The sequence below is a fragment of the Ascaphus truei genome, chromosome 2 (assembly GCF_040206685.1).
Source record: "Ascaphus truei isolate aAscTru1 chromosome 2, aAscTru1.hap1, whole genome shotgun sequence".
NCBI lineage: Eukaryota > Metazoa > Chordata > Amphibia > Anura > Ascaphidae > Ascaphus > Ascaphus truei.
Window position 1 is genome coordinate 489162661 of NC_134484.1, and position 25643 is coordinate 489188303.

The window sequence follows — 25643 nt, forward strand, 5'->3', positions numbered from 1 at the left end:
GTCGATCTACATATTTATTTTTATTGAGGATTCCTCCCAATAAAGTTTGTTTTTAATTTATTCACCATTACAATTAGTTTTACATACTTACCTTTATTGTCTGGTTCCTGGGATAATAGTATCAGTTTACCAGCCAATTGTGTGCTCTCAGCATAGGGGTTCTTCTCTTTAGTTTATTTGTTCATTTATTTCCCCTGATTGTAGCGCCTGTGCCTAGGCAGTAGCGAGGGTCCCCTTTCCCTCCCCCCTTCCCATTTATTTCCCCAGATTGTAGCGCCTGTGCCTAGGCAGTAGCGAGGGTCCCCTTTCCCTTCCCATTTATTTCCCCTGATTGTAGCGCCTGTGCCTAGGCAGTAGCGAGGGTCCCCTTTCCCTCCCCCCTTCCCATTTATTTCCCCTGATTGTAGCGCCTGTGCCTAGGCAGTAGCGAGGGTCCCCCTTTCCCCCCCCTTCCCATTTATTTCCCCTGATTGTAGCGCCTGTGCCAAGGCAGTAGCGAGGGTCCCCTTTCCCCCCCCCCCCCCTTCCCATTTATTCCCCCTGATTGTAGCGCCTGTGCCTAGGCAGTAGCGAGGGTCCCCTTTCCCCCCCCCCCCCCCTTCCCATTTATTCCCCCTGATTGTAGCGCCTGTGCCTAGGCAGTAGCGAGGGTCCCCTTTCCCCCCCCCCCCCTTCCCATTTATTTCCCCTGATTGTAGCGCCTGTGCCTAGGCAGTAGCGAGGGTCCCCTTTCCCCCCCCCCCTTCCCATTTATTCCACCTGATTGTAGCGCCTGTGCCTAGGCAGTAGCGAGGGTACCCTTTCCCTTCCCATTTATTCCCCCTGATTGTAGCGCCTGTGCCTAGGCAGTAGCGAGGGTCCCCTTTCCCTTCCCATTTATTCCCCCTGATTGTAGCGCCTGTGCCTAGGCAGTAGCGAGGGTCCCCTTTCCCTTCCCATTTCCCCTGATTGTAGCGCCTGTGCTAGGCAGTAGCGAGGGTCCCCTTTCCCTTCCCATTTATTTCCCCTGATTGTAGCGCCTGTGCTAGGCAGTAGCGAGGGTCCCCTTTCCCTTACCCCCCTTCCCATTTTTCCCTGGTTGCATCTATATGTAGCCAGGTCCCCTCTGGCTCCCCGGTCCTCCTACTTTCCCCTTACCTCCGCTGCCATGGGGGATGTTGTGGGGGTGGCTGGTGAGGCAAGCCGCTCACCGGGAGCTCGCGGCGTGCCTGGCTAGAGGGGGCCGACATCTTGGATTGCGCACGCAGGCGCGAGAGTAAGCGCATGCGCTGGAGGACTCGTGGCGGCCATTAAAGGTGCAGACATGCGCATTAGATTCACAGCGATGGCCAATACAATTCAGCTCCGCCGGGGGAACTACAATCCCCAGCAGCCCTAGGGGCTGCTTGTCAGGTGGGGAGAGGCAGCCAATAGGGATAGAGGATTCTCCTGCACTAGGATATACATTTTCACGCGCTTAGACCGCGTGTTAGTCGGAGCTGGGATGCAGAGAAGGTAGGGTGTGTGTGGACCCCCTTAGGCCCCAGCTAGGCCCCGACTCCCCTCAGATTGTGGTTGCTGCAGGGACAGGCCCATAGATAGGGACACAGACAGGACACAGCTGCAGTCTGGCTTCAGGTGTTCTGGGACTAGACACCCATCTAATACAGAGACTATCCAAGGTGGTACAATCCCTGCGGGACCCACCCACCGTGGAGGCGTCGCGGGTTACTGCTAAGGATCCATGGATTCCATTCTAAGTACAGCATCTGCGCGCCCAGGTGTGGACACACCCGGCAGGTACCCAACTACGTGCACCAACTCATCTTCACCTTTGAGGCAGCACTGTCTCACACAGGTGGGGGACGCTGGGACGGTGCCCGAAGCACCTCAGTACATTGGGGTAACCCTGCAGGGGTATGGACACGGTGTTGGGGATACAGTGTGAGGGGTTGCGGCCTTGCAAGGCCTAGGGTTATAGTACTGTCATTGGTTATTATTGCTTATATGTATACAGTAAGTACTTGTTTTATTACATCAGTATGTATTGTACATATTTGGCCCTACACAGGGTAATCCCACATAGTTAGGATCCTGCGCAGGTGGAGGCGCTGTCACCAGAAGAATCGGGTACACCCCAGGCTCCCATCGGCGGAGGTTCAGGCCTCCTGTGAGCCACAGGTAAAGCACCACATACACTGTAGACGCCTTATCTCCCAGGGTGGGGGAATAAGCTTTACATTTTGGAGGCTCTGCTGAAATCTCCGACCTGGGGTGCACAACTTAAATTAAAAGCGGTCTGATCAGTCTAGAACCATGTCCATAACATCCCGCAAGAGCGTCCACGAGTGGGCCCTGTGGCACCACACATCTCGCCACGTGGTCGCTGTTGGTCGAGTCCCAGTTTCCCGGCCTTTACCCAACTTACAAACTGCCCTGAGACAGATACCAGGGTTCACAAAAGCCTGTGTGGTAGACGCTAAATGGGATACCGACATACAGTGGAGTACCATCCTGGTTGATTGCCGCCATGATATTACGGGGGTCAATGCCCCGCCGTTCTTACAGCTCCCTGACGCCCAGCCAGGTGGGAGTCCACTTATCTACCCTAGAGAAAAAGCTGGCAAAATGCGCTGCACCACTTTCAATGAATAAGAAAAGAGGGTGAAAAATAAAACGAATTTATTAAGAGCAGAAACAGGAGAACACTGCACTGACATGTATCTCTCCGTGGAGCTTTATCAAAGTGTATAAAATCTTACCTCCTGCCCTGGTTTTTGTATGCTCGCCGAATCCAGAAGTATCTCTACAGATTCCCGCCGTACAGACTGACGTGATGACGTCAAAATCGTTTGATTCCACTACAATTTGTGTGCCTCTTCCTTTCTCCTATCTTGCTATATATATATATCTACTATATATTTCTGAAAGCACTGTATGTCTGCGTCCCTAGCGGCAATCTCATTGGTCCCTTGGCCCGCCCGCCCCCGCACACCTCTCATTGGCCTGAGGCGGAGTGACGGGCCAAAGGACACACAGGGACACACACACACACAAAACACACACACACACGAGAGTAGGGGGGGGTGTTACCTACATTAGCGGGGCTCACAGTGTTAGCAGCACCCGCGCGCACCTCCTCTCCCCGTGTCTCCCGCGCTTTCACCCCGCCCCCTTCCCCGGCGCCGCTACAGTCAGCGGGACACACACACTATTATTACCCCTTCAGGGCCCCCCCCCCCACCCAGTGTCAGCGGCCGTGCGAGACACCCCTTCTATATCTCCCACCTCTCCCCCCCCACACATATACATGCCCCCCCCTCCCCGGCGCTACAACTCACCCCTTCCCCGGCGGGGGAACTGCCAGTGGCCAGGCAGCTTGCCTCGCGGCGCAGAGTACCCAAGATGGCGGCGCCCGGGACACAGCGGGGGAGCAGCCACAACACTCTGCCTCCCGCCTCAGATCCACGTGGGACCTGCCGGATGGATGAGTGAGCGGCCTTCACCTCCCCTCCACCCCCCCTTCACCTCCCCTCCACCTCCCCTCCAGTGTCAGTGTCTCCCCGATACCCCACCCCCCTTCACCTCCCCTCCACCCCCCCTTCACCTCCCCTCCACCCCCCCTCCAGTGTCAGTATCTCCCCGATACCCCACCCCTTCACCTCCCCTCCACCCCCCCCTCCCCTCCAGTGTCAGTGTCTCCCCGATACCCCCCCCCCGGCGCCGCTACAGTCAGCAGGGGAGCAAGCGAGCGCCCGGGACACAGCGGGGGAGCGGCTACAGCACGCTGCCTCCCGCCTCAGATCTACGTGGGACGTGCCGGACGGGTGAGTGAGCGGCCTTCACCTCCTCTCACCCCCGTTCACCTCCCCTCACCCCCTTTCACCTCCCCTCACCCCCTTTCACCTCCCCTCTCTCCACTTCTCCCTTCCACCCCCCTTCACCTCCCCATTTACCTCCCCTCCACCCCCCCCATTCACCTCCCCTCCACCCCCCCCCCTTCACCTCCCTTCCACCCCCCCTTCACCTCCCTTCCACCCCCCCTTCACCCCCCCTTCACCTCCCTTCCACCCCCCCCTTCACCTCCCCTCCACCCCCCCCTTCGCCTCCCCCACACCTTCCCACCGCCTCCCCCACCCCTTCCCACTGCCTCCCCCACCGCCTCCCCCCCCCTCCTTCCACCACCTCCCCCCCTTCCTTCCCACCACCCTCCCCCCCTCCTTCCCACCGCCTCCCCCCCCTTCCCACCGCCTCCCCCCCCCCCTTCCCACCGCCCCCCCTTCCCACCGCCTCCCCCCCTTCCCACCGCCTCCCCCCCTTCCACCACTCCCCCCTCCCCCCTTCCCACCACCTCCCCCCTCCTCCCCCTTCCATCCCTCCTCCCCCTTCCCATCCCCTCCTCCCCCTTCCCACCACCTCCCCCTTCCCACCACATCCCCCCTCCTCCCCCTTGCCACCACCTTCCCCCTCCTCCCCCTTCCCACCACATCCCCCCTTCTCCCCCTTCCCACCACCTCCCCCCCTTCCCACCACCTCCCCCCTTCTCCCCCTTCCCACCACCTCCCCTCTTCTCCCCCTTCCCACCACCTCCCCCCTTCTGCCCCTTCCACCACCTCCCCCCTTCTCCCCCTTCCACCACCTCCCCCCTCCTCCCCCTTCCCACCACTTCTCCCCTTTCCCCCCCTGCTCCCCTTCCCCCCCTCCGCTCCCCTTCCCCCCCCCTCCGCTCCCCTTTCCACCCCCCCTCCGCTCCCCTTTCCCCCCCCTCCGCTCCCCTTTCCCCCCCCCTCCACCCCTTTTTCCCCTCCCACCCCCCCCACACTTCCACCCCTTCCCCCCCTCCTCTAACCCTTCCCCCCCTCCTCTAACCCTTGCCCCCCTCCTCCACCCCTTGCCCCCTCCTCCACCCCTTGCCCCCCTCCACCACCCCCTCCTCCCCTTCCCGCCGCCCTTCGCCTTCCTGCCCGCCTTACTGCCTCCCCACCACCGCCTCTGCCTTTCACCCGCCCTTACTCCGGCCGCCTCTGCCTTTCACCCACCGCCTCACAGCCGCTGCACGCACTCAACAGACACCCGCCACACACATCTGCTGCCTCTCCCGCCCCTACGCACCGACATCACTGACCCACCGCCTCACACCCTAGCAGGACCCCCACTCACAGACAGCACTCACAACCCACGCGCCACCCGCCGCCTCACACCCTAGCAGGACCCCTACTCACAGACAGCCTCACTCACACAACACACGCGCCACCCGCCGCCTCACACCCTGCAGAAGGACCCCCACTCACAGACAGCACTCACAACCCACGCGCCACCCGCCGCCTCACACCCTAGCAGGACACACGCCACATTTTTACATCACTTATAGAGCACCAAAATAAATACATTGTACTGTGGTGTGGTTACAATAAACCATTTTTATACAACATCGTATTACATTTTCTTCCATCTTTCTTTTCAATATTATTATCCAACCTTTACAACAAACAGTCACCTATTGTTCCACAATTTATAAATAATACTACCTATTACGCATTTACATCCCGGGCAACGCCGGGTCTCTCAGCTAGTATATATATATATATATAATGATCCATATTGATGGATCAACTTTAGTTTAGATATGTATATAAATATACCCAAACTACATATTCAAAATGAGCAATACCTAAAACAAGGGACAGAATATAAATTGGAAAACATATGTAAATAACATTTCATATGATCATATTTAATGCATTAATAATTAAAGCTCGGGATATATTATTCCTATACTAATCCAATGATGAAAAAGACAGTACACCCGTTTTCAATTCCATGGTTTTACATATCAGGACATAAAAATCATCTATCTGTTCCTTAGCAGGTGTTATAATGAGGTAAATACAGCCTCAGAGGAACAACACATGACATATTACACCGTCGTGATTTATTTAACAAAAATAAAGCCAAAATGGGGAAGCCATGTGTGAAAAACTAAGTACACCTTATGATTCAATATCTTGTAGAACCACCGTTAGCAGCAATAACGTGAAGCACCCTATTTCCTCAATTCTAAGACGCACCGTTGCTTTAATTTAAAAAAATGGGGGAAATCCCCACTATATTAAATGTGTAGATTTTTTTTTTTTTAACTAGCAGACAATAGCACACATTTATCTGAAGGTTGGGGGGGGGGGAAGGGAGGAAGGGGGGGGGGGGAAGGGAGGAAAGGGGGGGGAACAGGAGGGGGAGAGAGGGAAAGGGGTGGGAAGGAAAGGGGGGAGGTACAGAGACAGACTCACACAGAGACAGACACACACAGACAGAGAGACAGGCGCGGGGAGGGGGGTGGGGCTCGTGGTGCCGGCAGCACAGCTGTGAGTAGCAGGGCATGCAGCGGACACACTGCTCTGCTCCTTCTGTGTTGGGACCGGCACCTGCGGGGGGGGGGGAGGGAGGCGCAGAGCATGCACCGGGACACACTGCTCTGCTCCTTCTGTGTTGGGACCGTGCACCTGCGGGGGGGGAAAGGGAGGGAGAGGCGCAGAGCATGCACTGGGACACACTGCTCTGCTCCTTCTGTGTTGGGACCGGCACTTGCGGGGGGAGGGGGGTGGGAGGCGCAGGGCATGCAGCGGGACACACTGCTCTGCTCCTTCTGTGTTGGGACCGGCACTTGCGGGGGGGAGGGAGGGAGGCGCAGAGCATGCACCGGGACACACTGCTCTGCTCCTTCTGTGTTGGGACCGGCACCTGCGGGGGGGGGAAGGGGGGGAGGCGCAGAGCATGCACTGGGACACACTGCTCTGCTCCTTCTGTGTTGGGACCGGCACTTGCGGGGGGAGGGGGGTGGGAGGCGCAGGGCATGCAGCGGGACACACTGCTCTGCTCCTTCTGTGTTGGGACCGGCACTTGCGGGGGGGAGGGAGGCGCAGGGCATGCACCGGGACACACTGCTCTGCTCCTGTGTTGGGACCGGCACTAGCGGGGTGGGGGGGGAGGGGAGTTAGGCGCAGGGCATGCAGCGGGACACACTGCTCTGCTCCTTCTGTGCTGGGACCAGCACTTGCGAGGGAGGGGTGGGAGGCGCAGGGCATGCAGCGGGACACACTGCTCTGCTCCTTCTGTGTTGGGACTGGAACTTGCGAGCGAGGGGTGGGAGGCGCAGGGCATGCAGCGGGGGACACTGGTCTGCTCCTTCTGTGTTGGGACCGGCACTTGCGAGGGGAGGGAGGTGGTGGTGGAGTCGCGGAGCAAGCGAGGGACACACTGCTGAAACCACCGATAGCAGCTTTAGGTTAAAGGCTGAAAGCTGCTGTGACTTGCTCTGCAGCGCCCCCTGGCGGCTTTTTTTCCCCAGTTCATCGATTTGTGAGACGCAGTCCTTCGATTTGTGAGACGCAGTCCTTTTTTCAGCCATGTGAAATTGGGGGGAAAAAAGTGCGTCTTACAATCGAGGAAATACGGTAATCGTTTTCTGTATGACTTTATCAGTCTCTCACATCGTTGTGGATACAGGAAATGGGAAGGAGCGCACAATCCGACGGGAGCAAGGAGAGGACCCAATACAAAAAAATATAAATTTTATTGTATCATAAACCTAAAACCCAACGCTGGTGAGTTCTTTATCAACGCGTTGGATTTTAGGTTTATGATACAATAAAATTTATATTTTTTGTATTGGGTCCTCTCCTTGCTCCCTTCGGATCCTGCGCTCCTTCCCATTTCCTGTATCTACTACCACTGGAAGCTGCACATCCTGCCAGCCTTAAACCAAGGAACTGTGAGTACTTTATTGCTACAGGGATACTTCCAATGAGACTGATCGTGGGGGGGTCATTCCTGCCCATTACCTGTCTTCAGGAGGTTTATTAACCCAATATTGCTAGCTACTATTTCTACTCAACATTTTGTTTCTGGATTATCCTTGGATACTGGCTTTGGCTATTATTGGTTATTATACCTTGCATTTGAGCGCTTCTTCATCTCTATCTATCTGGACATCGTTGTGGAGGAATTTTGGCCCACTCTTCTTTACAACGTTGCTTCAGTTCATTAGGTTTGTGGGCATTTATTTATGCACAGCTCTCTTATGGTCCAGCCACAGTATTTCAATCGGGTTGAGGTCTGGACTTTGACTGGACCATGCAACACCTTGATTCTTTTCTTTTTCAGCCATTCTGTTGTAGATTTGCTGATGTGCTTGGGATCATTGTCCTGTTGCATGACCCAATTTCGGCCAAACTTTAGCTGTCGGACTGATGGCCTCACATTTGACTCTAGAATACTATACAGAAGAGTTCATGGTCGACTCAATGACTGCAAGTTTCCCAGGTCCTGTGGCTGCAAAACATGCCCAAATCATCACCCTTCCACCACCGTGCTTGACAGTTGGTATGAGGTGTTTGTGCTGATATGCTGTGTTTGGTTTTCGCCAAACGTGGCGCTGTGCATTATGGCCAAACATCTCCCCTTTGGTCTTATCTGTCCAAAGGACATTGTTCCAGAAGTCTTGTGGTTTGTTCAGATGCAACTTTGCAAACCTAAGCCGTGCTGCCATGTTCTTTTTAGAGAGAAGAGGCTTTCTCCTGGCAACCCTTCCAAACAAACCATACTTGTTCAGTCTTTTTCTAATTGTACTGTCATGATCTTTAACATTTAACATGCTAACTGAGGCGTGTAGAGTCTGAGATGTAACTCATGGGTATTTTGCCATTTCTGTGTGCATTGCACGGTCTGACCTTGAGGTGAATTTGCTGGGACGTCCACTCCTGGGGAGATTGGCAACTGTCTTGAATGTTTTCCACTTTTGAATAATCTTGGCAACTGTCTTGAATGTTTTCCACTTTTGAATAATCTTTCTCACTGTAGAATGATGTACTTTAAATTGTTTGGAAATGGCCTTATAACCCTTCCCAGATTGATGGGCAGCAACAATTGCTTCTCTAAGATCATTGCTGATGTCTTTCCTCCTTGGCATTGTGTTAACACACACCTGAATGCTCCAGAACAGCAAACTGCTAAGACTTCAGCATTTATAGAGGTGGTCACACTTGCTACTGATCAATTAATCAAGGGCATTTGATTAGCAGCACCTGTCTGCTACTTAGCATCTTAATTCCTATGGAAGCATTAAGGGTGTACTTAGTTTTTCACACACAGCTTCTCCATTTTGGCTTTATTTTTGTTAAATAAATCATGACACAGTGTAATATGTCGTGTGTTGTTGTTCATCTGAGGTTGTATTTACCTAATTTTAAAACCTGCTAAGTGTGACAGAGTGAAGTCAACTTTTATCAGTTACACCTGGGAGACATATGTCTGAGTGCTTCATCCAGCACTCATAAGGGTTAACTCAGGTGGAAGTTAGGAAATCAGAACTCTTTAGCTGACACCTGAGAGCCAGCAAGGTAGAAAAAGGTTCATGTGACTGGCAGTAGCTGCCTTAGAGAGGAGCACACTGCTGCGTGAGCCCTTAGCCAGAGGGATTTTACCAAAGACTACTTCAACCAAAGTAAGGATTATTCATTTGTTTACTGACTGCTTAAAGTACCCTTATGGTTTGGTTCTGGTTTAGCCAGCCAGCCTGCTAGATAGGTCTGCTGTGTTATTAGTCAGTTTTTCTCCCAAAGTGGAGCGGGATTTATTTTGTTAAAGGGACAGTGTACCCGCATGTTATGTTACTGTGGAGAAATAAAGCCACTGAACGTTTTCATTTATCCTGAAACTATACGTGTGGACTGTTCCCTGACCTCGGCTACAGGCCGTCCTGCCACAGGTGGTGTCAGAAGTGGGATTTAGGACGGCCCCTGTATCTGAAGGGCCACACAAAAAAAAATGGAGAATTTTTTTTCTCAGTTACTTGAGCAACAGCTCCAGCTAGCAGAGAAACAAGCTGAGCAACAGGCCCAGCAAATACAATGGCAGGCCAAGCAAGCAGAACATCAAGCCCAGCAAGCTGAGCGACAAGCACAGCAAGCTGAGCGACAAGCCCAGCAAGATGAGCAACAGGCCCGGCGAGAGGAAAAGCTACTCCAACTGCTGGTCGAAGGCCCAACCCCAGGCAGACCAGGGATTCCAAATAACCCACCGGTGATGCTGCCTAAGATGAAGCCAAACGAAGACCCAGAGGCCTTTCTCCTCACTTTTGAAAGGGTAGCCACGGCCCACGGCTGGACAGTTGATCGCTGGGTAACGACTCTGGTTCCACTCCTCATAGGGGAAGCTCAGGCAGCCTACCAGGCTCTTCCAGCAGACGAGGCCATGGACTATCAGCAACTAAAGGCTGCTATTCTGGATCGCCTAGGCCTCACTCCAGAGACCTACCGACAGCGGTTCCGGACAGTCAAATATTCAAACAGAGACAGACCCCGGGTCATAGCCCACCGCTTAGTAGACTTATGTACCAGGTGGATACAACCGGAAAAACATGACAAGGCAGAGATCCTTGAACAGTTTGTGCTCAAGCAGTTCATACAGATACTGCCCCTCTCCTCCCGCTCCTGGGTAAAAAGACTGGCTGCATTTTCCCTGGATTCAGCGGTCCGCTTGGTGGAAAACTTCCTGGGCGACGACACCCAACAGGATAGCTGGGAACGTCCAGTGCAAACACCAGTTGCTTCCGGTGATGCTAGAGGCAGGAGAGCAGACAATCGAGGGGTCTACAACCCGCCAGCTCGGGAGATCCAGTCAACCCAATCGGAAGACCCTTTCCCATCTCGGAGGGTTCCTGGTACAAACTCCCGCAGAGACGCCCATCCTGGGTCCGAGGCCACTGGATCACTCAAGGGAGGCCGCCACCCACAGTATTCCCCGAGAACCTGGACTCCTGTCACCCACCCGGTGGAGAGGATAACTCCACCAACCAGAAGGGAGGACCCCATCCAACAGCGGAGAGGTCCAAACACCGAGCCCCGTCGAGAGCTTCCGCGGACGACCGAGTTTGCGGACTCAGGAGATGAGGAGATGGACTGTTCATATGGCAGAACCACTGCCACAGCTTGTCTCCGAGGGGACCACAATCCATGGTTAGTCCCAGCATCTCTGGAGGGGACAAAAGTAAACGCATGCTGGACTCGGGCTCTGGAAAAACCCTGATCCTAGAGGGCCTAATTCCAAGCAATAGACTATCTTATGACTCTCCTTGGAATATCGAGTGTATCCATGGGGATACAAAGAGATACCTGACGGCGAACGTTCTACTGCGTATACAGGATCAAGAGGCTAGCCTACTAGTGGGAGTTGCTACCTGCTCCTGTTCTACTTGGCCGAGACTGGCCCTACCTCGAAACATTGTTGGCCCCTACTCCTACGGAGCCTACTTCTCTGGTACCGGAGAAGCCCGGAGACTTGTTCCCTTTTTCCCCAGAGATTTTCCCCCGTAGACACCATGTCCCAAAGACACGTAAACAGAGACGTGCGGAAAAAGAGGACTGGTTAAGAAAGGCTGGGACTTTTGGTAACATTAGTCAGCCCAAAGGACTGCAGGTCATGGCCGGGGATGACCAGGGTGGGGAACAGATAGATACGGGAGTGTTGCCAGACCTGGATCTTCCTGACTTCCGTCAGAGGCAGAGGGAGGACCCAGCTCTGGCTAGACAATATGAGAAGGTGGTACAGGTCAACAACAAGATAATAGATGAACAAGGTGTAAAAGTGTTTCCACATTTTGAACTGTTGAATGACATACTATATCGTGTGAATAAGGTTACACAAACAGGGGAGGTCATTCGACAGATGCTAGTCCCTAAAGGGTTGATTAAAACAGTGTTCACCCTAGCCCATACTCTCCCATGAGGTGGTCATTTGGGCAGAGATAAGACCACGGACCGCATCTCGTCCCGGTTTTACTGGCCAGGCATACATGGTGACATCATGAAACTATGTGAGACATGTCCTGAATGCCAGTTAACTAGCCAAAAAGGACAGAAGCCGGCTCCCTTGGTTCCTCTGCCCTTGCTAGCCGTCCCATTCGAGAGAATTGGGGTAGATCTGGTCGGACCTTTAGAACCCTCTGCGAAGGGACATAAGTTTATACTCGTTGTTGTTGATTATGCCACCAGATATCCTGAGGCCTTCCCTCTGAGATCAGCCACTGCTAAACAGGTTGCTCACAGGCTGTTAGAACTGTTTTCTAGGGTAAGACTTCCCCAAGTAATGTTAACTGACCAGGGAACAAATTTCATGGCAAAGTTAATGCAGGATGTCCTGAAGTTATTGGAGGTAAAATCCGTCAGGACCTCGGTCTACCATCCTCAGTCTGATGGATTGGTAGAGAGGTTTAACCGTACTTTAAAAACCATGCTTAGGAAGTTTGTGGACACTGAAAAGCGAGCTTGGGATGAACTTCTCCCTTTCCTGTTGTTTGTGGTACGAGAAGTTCCCCAATCATCCACAGGCTTCTCCCCGTTTGAGCTCCTATATGGATGCCAACCTCGGGGTATTCTCGACCTACTGAAGGAATCCTGGGAGGAGGAGCCCTCCCCCTCCAAGAATATCCTTCAGTATGTCATAGACCTTAGAAACCGCCTAGACATGATAGGTCGGTTTGCGAAGGAAAACCTCAAATCTGCTCAAGAACGTCAAGAGAGGCAATATAACCAAAATGCTCGCTTGAGGGTCTTCCAACCTGGGGACCAAGGGATGCTACTACTACCGACATCAGAGAGTAAACTCCTTGCGAAGTGGCAGGGTCCTTTCCAAGTTCTCTGCCGCACCGGGGAGGTGAACTATGAGATCTCTCAACCAGGGTCCAGGAAGGGTAAACAAATCTACCACGTGAACCTCCTGAAACCCTGGAAAACGATGAGATCGCTGTTCATTCACCCTCAGGAAGGAGAGACGGATTTGGGTCCAAAGCTTCCAAAGGGTAGTACGTACAATGACCATCAGGTTCCCATGGGAGGGCAGTTAACAACGGAACAAAGGTCAGACCTACTTGATGTATGTGACCAGTTCCCAGATGTTTTTTCTGAGCTGCCAGGGCAGACTGATTTAGTGTCCCATAGGATTGAGACAGAACCTGGCGTAAAAGTACGGTCCCGTCCCTATAGATTGCCAGATGGCCGAAAAGATCTGGTAGAGAGGGAGATAATAGACATGTTGGAATTGGGCGTGATCGAGGAGTCCCACAGCGAATGGTGTAGCCCTATCGTGTTGGTTGGATGAATTGCTTGACTCGCTTGGTAAAGCAGAGTATATCTCTACCCTAGATCTCACGAAAGGATATTGGCAGATACCTCTAGCGGAAGAATCCAAATGCAAAACTGCCTTCGCCACCCCTCTCGGGTTATACCAATTCGTCACTATGCCATTTGGGTTACATGGGGCTCCAGCCACGTTCCAAAGGTTAATGGACAAGGTACTACGACCCCATAGGGCATATGCCGCGGCCTACTTGGATGACATTGTCATCTATAGCAGACACTGGCAGTCTCATATAAAAAGGTTAAGGGCAGTCCTAACGTCCTTAAGAGAAGCAGGGCTCACTGCAAATCCAAAAAAAATGTGCCCTGGGTAAATCCACTACAAAGTACTTGGGCTATGCCGTTGGGGGAGGGATAGTAAGGCCACTAGCTAGCAAGGTGGCCGCAATAAAGGAAGTCCCCACCCCACGGACAAAGACACAGGTCCGCTCCCTTTTGGGGTTAGCAGGGTATTACCGGCGGTTTATCCCCAATTTTTCAGAAATATCTGCACCCCTAACAGATCTGACAAAAAAAGAGTGCCCCGACCCAAGTTAAATGGTCTTGGGAGTGCCAAGACGCCTTTGACATGCTAAAAAAAGTGCCTGTCAGAGGGCCCCGCTCTTCAGAGCCCTGATTTTAAAGAGCCCTTCATCATCCAGACGGATGCCTCAGAGGTAGGACTGGGAGCAGTGCTGTCTCAGCAATTTGATGGTAACACCCCATACTGTTCATCAGCCGGAAGCTGTTCCCAAGGGAAGTGAGGTATTCCGTTATTGAGAAGGAGTGCCTCGCTGTAAAATGGGCAATTGAGGCCTTGAGACATTATGTCGCCGGAGTACACTTCACCATGGTCACTGACCATGCGCCCTTGAAGTGGTTAAAAACCATGAATGGCACAAATCCAAGGTTGACCAGGTGGTATATGGCCCTCCAACCCTTCTCTTTTGATATTCAGCATAGACCTGGAAAGGACCATGGAAATGCTGATTTTTTGTCAAGGGAAGGAGTGGAGGGTCGGGCTTCAGCCGTGTGGGACACTAGCCACACACAAACGGGAGGTATGTGACAGAGTGAAGTCAACTCCTATCAGTTACGCCTGGGAGACATATGTCTGAGTGCTTCATCCAGCACTCATAAGGGTTAACTCAGGTGGAAGTTAGGAAATCAGAACTCTTTAGCTGACACCTGAGAGCCAGCAAGGTAGAAAAAGGATCATGTGACTGGCAGTAGCTGCCTTAGAGAGGAGCACACTGCTGCGTGAGCCCTTAGCCAGAGGGATTTCACCAAAGACTACTTCAACCAAAGTAAGGATTATTCATTTGTTTACTGACTGCTTAAAGTACCCTTATGGTTTGGTTCTGGTTTAGCCAGCCAGCCTGCTAGATAGTTCTACTGTGTTATTAGTCAGTTTTTCTCCCAAAGTGGAGCAGGATTTATTTTGTTAAAGGGACAGTGTACCCGCATGTTATGTTACTGTGGAGAAATAAAGCCACTGAACGTTTTCATTTATCCTGAAACTATACGTGTGGACTGTTCCCTGACCTCGGCTACAGGCCGTCCTGCCACACTAAGGAACAGATGGTTATTATGCCCTGATATGTAAAACCATAGAATTCAAAGAGGGTGTACTTTCTTTTTCACACAACTGTATATGTGTATATTGTGACAGAAACCAGGGGTTGGTAATAAACTCCATATACAGGGCTCCCAGGATACTGAACAGTTTCTGTCCTGTCTAAGCTGAACAGGGCAGCCTCGTGGTACAGGCACTCCATTCCACAGTTTGTCTGCTGCCTGTTTTCTGTCACCTGTCATGCTGATTAGAGTTCAGGTATATAAGACCTGTTTCCTGTTTCCTCTGAGCCCCGCCCAAGAGCCTGGAAGGCTGCTGAACTGCAGAGGGGTGAGAAAGCCTCTTTCCCAAATCGCTTCATTCATTCTGTTAGTTTGTCTAAAGACTGCAAAGGTACTTATTTTGTTGGTGGAAGTGGACAAGCCACTTCCAACTCTGAGTCAGGGACATCTAAGTTTAAGTTATCGCTCAGACGAGCAGCTTTTTGTTTGGCTTTGTTTTCTGTTTAAACTGTGGCAGTCTCAGTGCCTGGGACTGAATAAACCAGGCATAGCCTGTTTAAAGGAACAGTACGTGACGTCTCATCATTTAACCTACCCTAAAAGACCGTGTTCTAACAGTCCCGGACAGACGGCGGAGCCCCGGAGTAAGCCGTTTGTCACATATGGTGGAGAATGCAGGCAGAACACTGAAAGGTCTGGGGGTTAAAGAACTTTAAAAAAAAAAAAAAAGAAGGTTTTTTTTTTCTCTCTCTCCAAACAAGATGGAAGACGTGGTGAGTGCGCTGGTACGCAATGTCGCTGTCCAGAAAGACGCGAATGAAGCCCAGCAACAGGCGAGTGAAACCCAGCGACAGCTGTTAATAGCCCAGCAAGAGACTAATGCAAACCAGCAAGAGACAAACCGCCTGCTGAGAGAGGAGCAAAAGCGGTTCGCTCAGGGCTTACAGCAGGAACTCGAGATCCTGAGGGGGACTATCAGTAACCTTCCACTGGCAGAGGCAGCCCCAGTTCCGAAAATGACCAGGGCAAGCCACTACCTTCAGAAGATGGGACCCTCGGATGATGTGGAAGCCTATCTTCTCACGTTTGAACGCACGGCACAGAGAGAGGGATGGCCAGAAGCTGAGTGGGCTGGTCTAATCGCACCCTTCCTAAGCGGCGAACCCCAGAAGGCTTACTTTGATCTAGAACCAGCCGAAGCTAACGTCTATGCAAAATTGAAGTTCGAGATCCTCGCCCGCCTCGGCGTAACCACGGCTGTTCGTGCCCAAAGGTTTCACGCATGGTCCTTCACGATGGATAAAGCCACCCGAAGCCAGATGTATGACCTCATCCACCTCGCCCGGAAGTGGCTACAACCCGAGATCAACTCAGCAAGCCACATCGTGGAACGGTTGGTCATGGACCAGTTCTTGAGGAAACTTCCCTCTGCCTTACGCCGTTGGGTCAGTCGGAGTGACCCCCACAATGCGGATGAGCTTGTGGCCCTTGTAGAAAGGTACAGTGCAGCAGAAGAGCACCCGCAACCCACAGTCGTGGAGCAACCCTACTATCCGAGGTTCCAGGACTCTTCCAGAGACGGTAAAAGGGTACCGGGGTTAAGGGGCGCTGAAGAGCGGCGACCACCTTCACGCCGCTCCAGCAACAGTGGTTCGCACACTAAGGGCAATAGCCAACATGGGGAGCCGGGAAAAGGCTCTAAGTGGGACACAGACTATGTACCTAAATGTGTAAATTGTCATGAGAGGGGCCACACAGCAAAAATCTGCCCACTAAATGATGAGCCCATGCAATGCAACAGCGTGGAACCTTATTCGCTGTTGTCCCAATGTATGGGCCCTAGCCCAGAGGACCCCTTGAATAACCATCTGTGGGCATTTGTAAAGGTTAATGGTAAGAGGGTTCGGGCACTTCTTGACTCTGGGAGTATGGTCACACTAGTGTCCGAATACCTATTGCCCATTAAGAAGAAACAGGTAAACAGTTCACAAAGAGTGGCAATTTGTTGTATACATGGGGATAATCATGAATATTCCACTGTTGATGTTTTTTTGAAACAGAATTTGGTTCTTTAGATTTCAAGGTGGGTGTTGTACCCAAACTGGCACATGATGTGTTAATAGGGACCGACTTTCCCCATTTTCTAAAAATGTGGTCCCCAGCTCAGAATAGCGCCCAGAGTTCAATAGCAGACCATAACGAAGTGTTAGAAGAAACAAATCCTTTCCCTTTTTCAGAAATGGAGGTTGACGAGGGCCCAAATAAGAAGGGGGAAAAGGAGGAGTGCTGTGAAATTCCCTTCCCCATCACTACTTTGGTAGGGAATACCCCAAATCAAGATGTTGATCAGGCACTTACCACCCCAGTACAGGATAAGACCCTCGCTGACCTAGAGGTCAGTCCTGGGAGTTTTAAGAAGGCCCAGTGGGAGGACCCCACATTAGCGGTAGCAAGGGGAAATATACGGGACCAGAATAGTACTCATGGCCAACCAGATAGGTCACTTGCTTACCCCTACTTCGAGGTAGAGAACGACCTAGTATATCGGGTTGATAAAAGAAAATCAGTTACAACTAAACAATTGTTGGTACCACGGACATTCCGTAACGTAGTATTACACCTCGCACATAGTCATCCATTGGGGGGACACCTAGGGGTGGAAAAGACAAAAGAAAAGGTTCTCCGAAGCTTTTATTGGCCTGGGGTTCTGGCAGAAATTACAAACTATTGTTCCTCATGCCCAGAATGTCAGATCACCGCCCCGTTCAAAGCATACCGCAGCCCATTGGTACCCCTTCCCATAATAGAGGTACCATTTGACCGGATTGCTATGGATCTAGTAGGACCCCTAATAAAGTCTGCTAGGGGACATCAGCATATATTGGTAATATTAGATTATGCTACCCGATATCCGGAGGCAGTTCCCCTACGTAGCACCTCTGCTAAAAACATAGCAAAAGAGTTAGTACTTCTGTTTTCCCGGGTCGGAATTCCTAAAGAGATCTTATCTGACCAGGGAACACCATTTATGTCCCAAGTAACAAAAGAGCTATGTAAACTCCTAAAAATCAAGCATCTCAGAACCTCAGTCTATCATCCACAAACAGATGGTTTAGTGGAAAGGTTCAATAAAACCTTAAAGAGCATGTTACGCCGGGCGGTCGATAAGGATGGGAAAAACTGGGACTGTTTGTTACCATACCTGTTATTTGCCATTAGGGAAGTTCCCCAGTCATCCACAGGCTTCTCCCCGTTTGAACTATTGTATGGCCGACATCCAAGGGGCTTACTGGATATAGCCAAAGAAACTTGGGAACACGAGGTTACCCCTTACAGAAGTGTAATAGAGCATGTTGCCCAAATGCAGGACCGCATTGCTGCAGTCCTACCCATAGTGAGGGAACACATGGAGAAAGCTCAAGAAGCACAAAGGAATACGTATAATAAGGGTGCTAGGGTCAGAATTTTTTTTCCAGGTGATAGGGTACTAGTTCTGGTTCCCACCGTGGAGAGTAAATTCCTTGCTAAATGGCATGGGCCATATGAGGTCTTGGAAAGAGTGGGAGAAGTAAATTATAGGGTAAGGCAGCCAGGTAGGAGGAAACCTGAGCAAATTTACCATATAAACCTACTCAAGCCCTGGAAAGATAGAGAGGTCTTGTTAACCCTAGTACCCCCAGGTCCGTCAGAGAATCAAGAAACTGACCCAGAGGTTAGCATAGCTGAAACACTGTCCGTGCATCAGAAACGAGAGGTCCAGAGTTTAGTGAGAAGGAACAAAGAAATCTTCTCTACACAGCCAGGTAAAACTAACGTAATTAAACATGACATAGTCTCTGAACCGGGGGTCCGAGTTAACCTTAAACCGTACCGAATCCCAGAGGCCAAGAGAGAGGCTATAAGTTTAGAGGTTAAAAAAATGCTAAAACTAGGCGTAATTGAGGAATCCCAAAGTGGGTGGAACAGCCCTATAGTTTTAGTCCCAAAGCCAGACGGTACAACAAGGTTTTGTAATGACTACCGGAAACTAAACGCGGTGTCAAAATTTGATACTTATCCTATGCCCAGGGTGGATGAACTTGTAGAGAGACTGGGCAAAGCCCGATATCTCACAACCCTAGACCTAACAAAAGGGTACTGGCAGGTTCCCCTCACAGAAAGGGCAAAAGAAAAAACAGCCTTCTCAACCCCAGACGGCCTCTTTCAATATAAGGTGCTGCCTTTTGGCTTACATGGAGCTCCCGCCACATTCCAAAGAATGATGGATAAAATTTTAAAACCACATGTTCGGTACGCTGCCGCCTACCTGGATGATGTGGTAATCCATAGTGAAGATTGGCAGTCCCACCTTCCAAAGGTCCAAGCTGTGCTCGACGCAGTTCGGTCTGCTGGACTAACTGCTAACCCCGCTAAATGCACTATTGGTCTGGAGGAGGCCAAGTATCTGGGGTATTCTATTGGTAGAGGGTTACTCAAACCACAAACACTCAAAGTAGAGGCGATACAAAATTGGCCAAGGCCAGTCACAAAAAAACAAGTAAGGACCTTTTTGGGGTTAATTGGCTACTATAGGAGGTTTATTCCCAATTTTGCAACTAAGGCAACCCCACTAACCGACCTCACAAAAGCAAGAGGACCGCTAATGGTAAAGTGGTCCCCCGAAGCCGAACAGGCCTTTAGAAGCCTGAAAGAAGCTCTCTGTGCCCAACCAGTGTTGGTCACACCTGACTTCTCCAAAGAGTTCGTAGTCCAAACCGACGCATCTGAGGTAGGGCTGGGGGCGGTACTCTCCCAGGAGTCTCAAGGGGAGGAGCACCCCATCCTTTATTTAAGTAGGAAACTAAATCCCCAGGAGAAAAATTACTCCATAGTCGAGAAAGAGTGTCTCGCAATAAAGTGGGCTGTAGAGACACTCAAGTATTATCTGTTGGGGAGAAAGTTCCGATTGGTCACAGATCATGCACCCCTTACCTGGATGTGTCAAAATAGGGAGAAGAACGCTAGGGTGACCAGGTGGTTCCTAAGCCTACAGCCCTTTAAATTTTCTGTGGAACACAGGTCGGGGCACAAACATGGCAATGCCGACGGGTTGTCAAGGATGCACTCCCTAATATCCATGGTCGCTCACCCCTCGAGGTCTGAGCTGGGGGGGAGGATATGTGACAGAAACCAGGGGTTGGTAATAAACTCCATATACAGGGCTCCCAGGATACTGAACAGTTTCTGTCCTGTCTAAGCTGAACAGGGCAGCCTCGTGGTACAGGCACTCCATTCCACAGTTTGTCTGCTGCCTGTTTTCTGTCACCTGTCATGCTGATTAGAGTTCAGGTATATAAGACCTGTTTCCTGTTTCCTCTGAGCCCCGCCCAAGAGCCTGGAAGGCTGCTGAACTGCAGAGGGGTGAGAAAGCCTCTTTCCCAAATCGCTTCATTCATTCTGTTAGTTTGTCTAAAGACTGCAAAGGTACTTATTTTGTTGGTGGAAGTGGACAAGCCACTTCCAACTCTGAGTCAGGGACATCTAAGTTTAAGTTATCGCTCAGACGAGCAGCTTTTTGTTTGGCTTTGTTTTCTGTTTAAACTGTGGCAGTCTCAGTGCCTGGGACTGAATAAACCAGGCATAGCCTGTTTAAAGGAACAGTACGTGACGTCTCATCATTTAACCTACCCTAAAAGACCGTGTTCTAACAGTCCCGGACAGACGGCGGAGCCCCGGAGTAAGCCGTTTGTCACAATATATATATCATCACGTTTTAAGTTATGGTGGGTGAAAAGGGCAACAAGAAACCTCCACCGTACTGCATATAGCAAATAGAAAAATCACTTGTGAGCACATTCAAAGCCAGCAGTACAACCAACTTCACAGTGATGCTACCCATTAAGGTTGAAACATGTCTGTGAATGGTTTCTCTGGCTTTGCATCTGATTCCCATGCTGTGCTTTAAAGCTGTGTTGTTAACAGCGAGCATTAGCTTATATGGGCTCCATGTATACTCTTTGAGAAAGGGCAGTCTATGCCCGAAACACATGGGAGGATGTTCCCCCCTTTTTTTGTTTGTCCTGAGTGTTCCCTTCATGTAGTTTAATAAATATTTCCTGTTTTTAAATCCATCTGGTGAGTCCCAGTCCCTTTTGAGTGGTTGCCCCATCGATCAACTTTTTTTCTATGGGCTCCATGTAGCAATGGCTTTTCAGGCAAAAGGTGACACGGTGTGCTCATTTGCATGTCATTTCCCAGAATCCCTTGCTGCAGTTGAAGCACTGTATGATGGGTAATAATGGTGAAAGGCAGAGTTGCAGACCTACCTAAGACATGTGAATGTGCGCACAAGTGATTTTTTTTATTTACTGTATGTGTGTGTCTATATGTATATATATATATATATGTATATATATATATATCTTTCTCGAGGGGGAAAGATCCTATTTTGTGGATCGAAACGTTGGATTTGTGTGACTTATTGCTGAATACAGTTTTTTGGACCTTACTACTCAGTACTGTCTTTATTTTTATCATCACCATGGTTTGTTTGTTTGTTTTGATATATTTATAATATTATTATTTACACTCTCGAAGCCTTTCTTATTGTGTTTACAATACTTGTATTATACGTGTGGATACGTTCCACAGATATAACACAGAGAATAGTGCTTTTGATTCAGTACCAGAATATAACTATTCCTCTGGAAATTATCTGGGTCGGGAAGCAGTGATCCCGTCATAATAGGATGGGCTTATAAGGGTGTGAGCAGGTCAGAAGTCTGTGTCCTACCTTCAGATGGGCAGAGCCTATTCCCTCATGTCATGTGCTGACATTGAGAGACCAGGAGAAAATAAATAATCAGTGAGTAAAATGTCAGTGTTTCCCCAGGCATTCCTTTATATAAGAATGTCCTGCCAGGTACAAATGAGCTGAATGTGAGAAACTGGAGGTGATCGAGGAACAAATTAATGAGGGTGTGAGGGATCAAACCCCCCTATTTATTATGGGGGGGTAAGGTGAGGGGAAGTTACTGCACTGGTTCCTCTGCATTACCCACTTCTCACCGTATGAATTAGGAAAGTGAGACTGTCTCAGTATGGAGCAGAACTGCTGGACCTAAGAGAGTATCGGGAGCATTTACCAAAGTCTCACTCATGTACAGTATCTGCTTTGTATTCATACTATGGAACTGTACAGTATGTTACACTATGGGAGAAGAGCAAAACAGCGCACTGCCAGGGAGCCAGGTGGTGTAAATAAAAAGGTCTATTTATTCAGTATTTACTTCACAATAAACATACCCCCCAGGGGGAGAAAACAGTACGTCCTACGCGTTTCGGACCTTACTCCTTGATAAAGGACCCCCATGGTCCGAAACGCGTAGGAGGTACTGTTTTCTCCCCCTGGGGGGTATGTTTCTTGTGAAGTAAATATTGAATAAATAGACCTATTTATTTACACCACCTGGCTCCCTGGCAGTGTGCTGTTTTGCTCTTCTTCCATTTACTGGACTTTAACCAACGGATCTGCACGCCCAGGGGAAAGGACTATGACGGATTTCGTTTTACAGATGGAGTGGGTAAGAGTTTAATACAATTGATGTGTGATTATTATAGATGACTACAATTTCAGCAGTGAAGAAGGTGGATTGGTCAGCGCACGGGTTTTTGCTCAGAATTTGAGAGAAAAGATGGAATACACGAAATCAATGTATTGAACAAACATGTGTAATCAATGGATAAATACATGTGGAAACATTTTTGATATTAAAAATGTATGTAATAAAAGTTGTGATATTGTTTATAAAATATAAAAGTAAAAATGTATATAAAAAAAAATATATATATATAAATCTGTATAAATCTATATAAATTTATATAAATTAAAAAATGCAATACACCCAATTTTTAATTTTTTATTTATATTCCCGTGCGCTGACCAATCCACCTTCTTCACTGCTGCTATAAGAAGATTCCGGGCCTTATCTTCTCAACTGGTCTAACTGCAGAAAACAACAAGGGCAAGTACAGTATACACTTTCTCTTTTTTTGATTACACACTATCCTATAGGCGTTATTACTAGTTAGAATAAATAGGGAGCGCCCCAGTCTTTTCCTTTTTGAGTACAATTTCAGCACTGTTTATCTCCAATGAGGGGTCACTAGAGTACCTTATAGGTGCAACAGTTGGTCCTCTTCAGGAGACTGATGTGTTTGACAGGTCACTCACATATCACATTTCTCAGCTAACCCACTCCACATCTAAGCCCGTCTACCAGTCCTGTTTATCATTTAATATTGACATTTTGGAAACTTCCACTGATTTTGGAGCACCCATTCCTTTCCATATCTCCATACGCTGTTGCACTATGGGGACTTTACTGGTCTTTTGGCTGCTAATCTCTGACTCTCTTTATACTTTTCTAGATGGTTATGTTGTGACACAATCCTGAGCCATTAAAGTTTTGCAGTGTTTGAAATGAAGTTTCTGTTTGCGAATGGACCATATGTGTTTTTTGGTGCCCCTGTCTTCTCCGACTCCTTTGGGGTTAATGATTTAGGTGGGAAAGAGCTGATACTAAATGCTGTATATTTGTCCAAAAAAACTGATCATTCCAATTCTGTTTTATATACAGGCACATTCTAAAACCCAACACATATAGATTAAGTAACCTCCGGTCAGCACCTCAAGAGCAGCACTGCCCACTGCCAGCACCTCCAGAGCAGCACTGCCCACTGCCAGCACCTCCAGAGGACCACTGCCCACTGCCAGCACCTCCAGAGCAGCACTGCCCACTGCCAGCACCTCCAGAGCAGCACTGCCCACTGCGAGCACCTCCAGAGCAGCACTGCCCACTGCCAGCACCTCCAGAGCAGCACTACCCACTGCCAGTACCTCCAGAGCAGCACTGTCCGCTGCCAGCACCTCCATAGCAGCACTGCCCACTGCCAGCACCTCCAGAGCCCACTGCCAGCACCTCCCAGAGCAGCACTGCCCACTCCCAGCATGGATCCCCGCTTGTTAAGTGAGTAGAGGAGATAATTTAGTGTCTTTGGAATATGCAAGGGGGGAATATCTGATTATTTGGCAGTTATGCGAGTCAAACACCCAAACTAATCTTATTTTCTTATAGAACCATCAGCAGGTAAGAAGATAATATATCTTCACCTCTGTCATGTTCTGCCAGAAGGGCTAGTAAAACATTACTTTACAAGAGGTATTATATTATACCAATATCAGAGGAGGTGAAATCACAAGAAGCGCCCCCACTCCCAGCTTTACGTGATGGATTTTCCTTTTCTTATTGCCAGGTTTCCCAGTGGATGTACCGGAGAGTTTAGAGATTAAGTCAGAGAAGGAAGAACCGAACGCTGAGGAACATCTGACCATAATAAAGAGTGAAACTGTTCCATTTCCAGTCTCTGGTGAGTCCCTTTTCACCTTTGTCTGCACAAAGGGGTGTTATCTTGTTACAAGGCGCATGGTCACATTTAGTGACTATTCATGGTTAATTGCCTCTCATAGGAAGTCCCCAGGCCTGCTGGGTGTTCTGAGACAAGCCACATGCAGCAGAGTTAGATGTGCAATATGTCTCTCAAACACGTATAAAGGTTGGAAATGCAGAGTTATGGGCGCCTGACCATCAATAGATGCGATAAAATGCATTTGGGAAAACAAATTCAAGGGACCCTTCCCTAACTAACCTGGTTCCCCAGCTTAAACAATACCCTCTCATTTAGGGTCATTAGATGCGCAATAATAGCCACAGTCTTTAGACATAGCTTAACTGATAGATGGGGGACAGCGTCCCAAGAGTCCAGGCAATTCTTCCGGACAGTGAAAGTCATGATGAGGGCGTCCTCCCCGAACTGGATACAGGGGAGCAGCGTGCCCCAGCCTCCAGGCTCTAGGAGAGAAAATGAAGCAGCAAAGCTAGCTGCCATAAATACCTGTTCCTTAATTAGGATAGCAGGTGAGGCAGAACTAGATGATTAAACTGACACGTTTTCATCCCTCTGTAGGACGATAGTTGCGGTGCGCATACGCCGATAATTTTCTCTTTCCCTTCTTGGATAAGAGTTTTGCAGTGCTTCTGAATAATTTGAATGCTTTTCTCCCTTTTCAATACGTTTAGTCCACTTGTGAGAGAATCCTGTTCCTTGCGTACATCTCGCAATTCTGCTCTCAGAGCCTCCATCTCTTCCTGGCACTGGCATCTGTGTGCATGAACGCATCTCTCATTACGTTTAGGAACTCTGCCTTCAATACGTATAGGGCATCTACAAATCCCGTGTCTAGGGCCCCATCAGCGTGCCTTTCCCAGGTTTCTTTCTCCGGGTCATCCTGACTGTTGGAGATGGAGCAGCGTCTCTGCTCCTCTAGCTCATTCTTCAGTTTCTGGACCTTCTCGTGCTCTTTCTCATACTGCTCTGCGGGGACACACTGGGTACTCAGATGCTCATTCCTGAACGGACACCACTTTATGTGGTCAGACACATGACACATTAAACATATTTTTTCCTCAATTTTTGCACTTTCAGGTGTATTCTTCACCCTGACCTCTGGAGGTGCTATTGCGTCAATACTTTTCACACTTTTCCCTGTGTGCTGTATGCAGAACTGGTAGTCATACACAGTAGTACAGACTTTACTCACAGAGTCTGTACATTACTTCGGCTGGGCAGCCATTTTAAACCCCCACATTTACTGCACCGACACACTTTATTCGAGCAAATACCCAGTATGTACCTGGCAGATACCTGGAATGCGCCGCTCCTCACCTCTGACAAGCCCTGTTGCGTTTGCCTTCCCAGCCTGGGTTCATGCCTGGCTGACGGGCGGCTGATCTGTTAAATGATAATGATTAGGATTTAATAGGCTGCAATGCTTCGCGTGTCTACCAGATGGCATAAATTCATGAATTGTAATGCAGT

At 49.7% G+C, this 25643-nt stretch overlaps 1 protein-coding gene across 3 annotated transcripts in view; it reads left to right on the plus strand.

Moving 5' to 3' along the window:
* LOC142488436 (uncharacterized) overlaps positions 1-25643 on the plus strand; it is a 37925-nt gene that overhangs the window by 3720 nt on the left and 8562 nt on the right. For 2 of the 3 annotated variants that reach the window (XM_075588947.1, XM_075588948.1), the window contains exons 2-3: positions 23345-23734; positions 24021-24134. In XM_075588947.1, coding sequence (XP_075445062.1) covers positions 23716-23734; positions 24021-24134 — 133 coding nt within the window. In that variant the 5' untranslated portion in view covers positions 23345-23715. Of the gene's footprint in view, positions 1-23344; positions 23735-24020; positions 24135-25643 lie in introns of those variants that run through there. The other variant, XM_075588949.1, reaches the window with a different exon arrangement.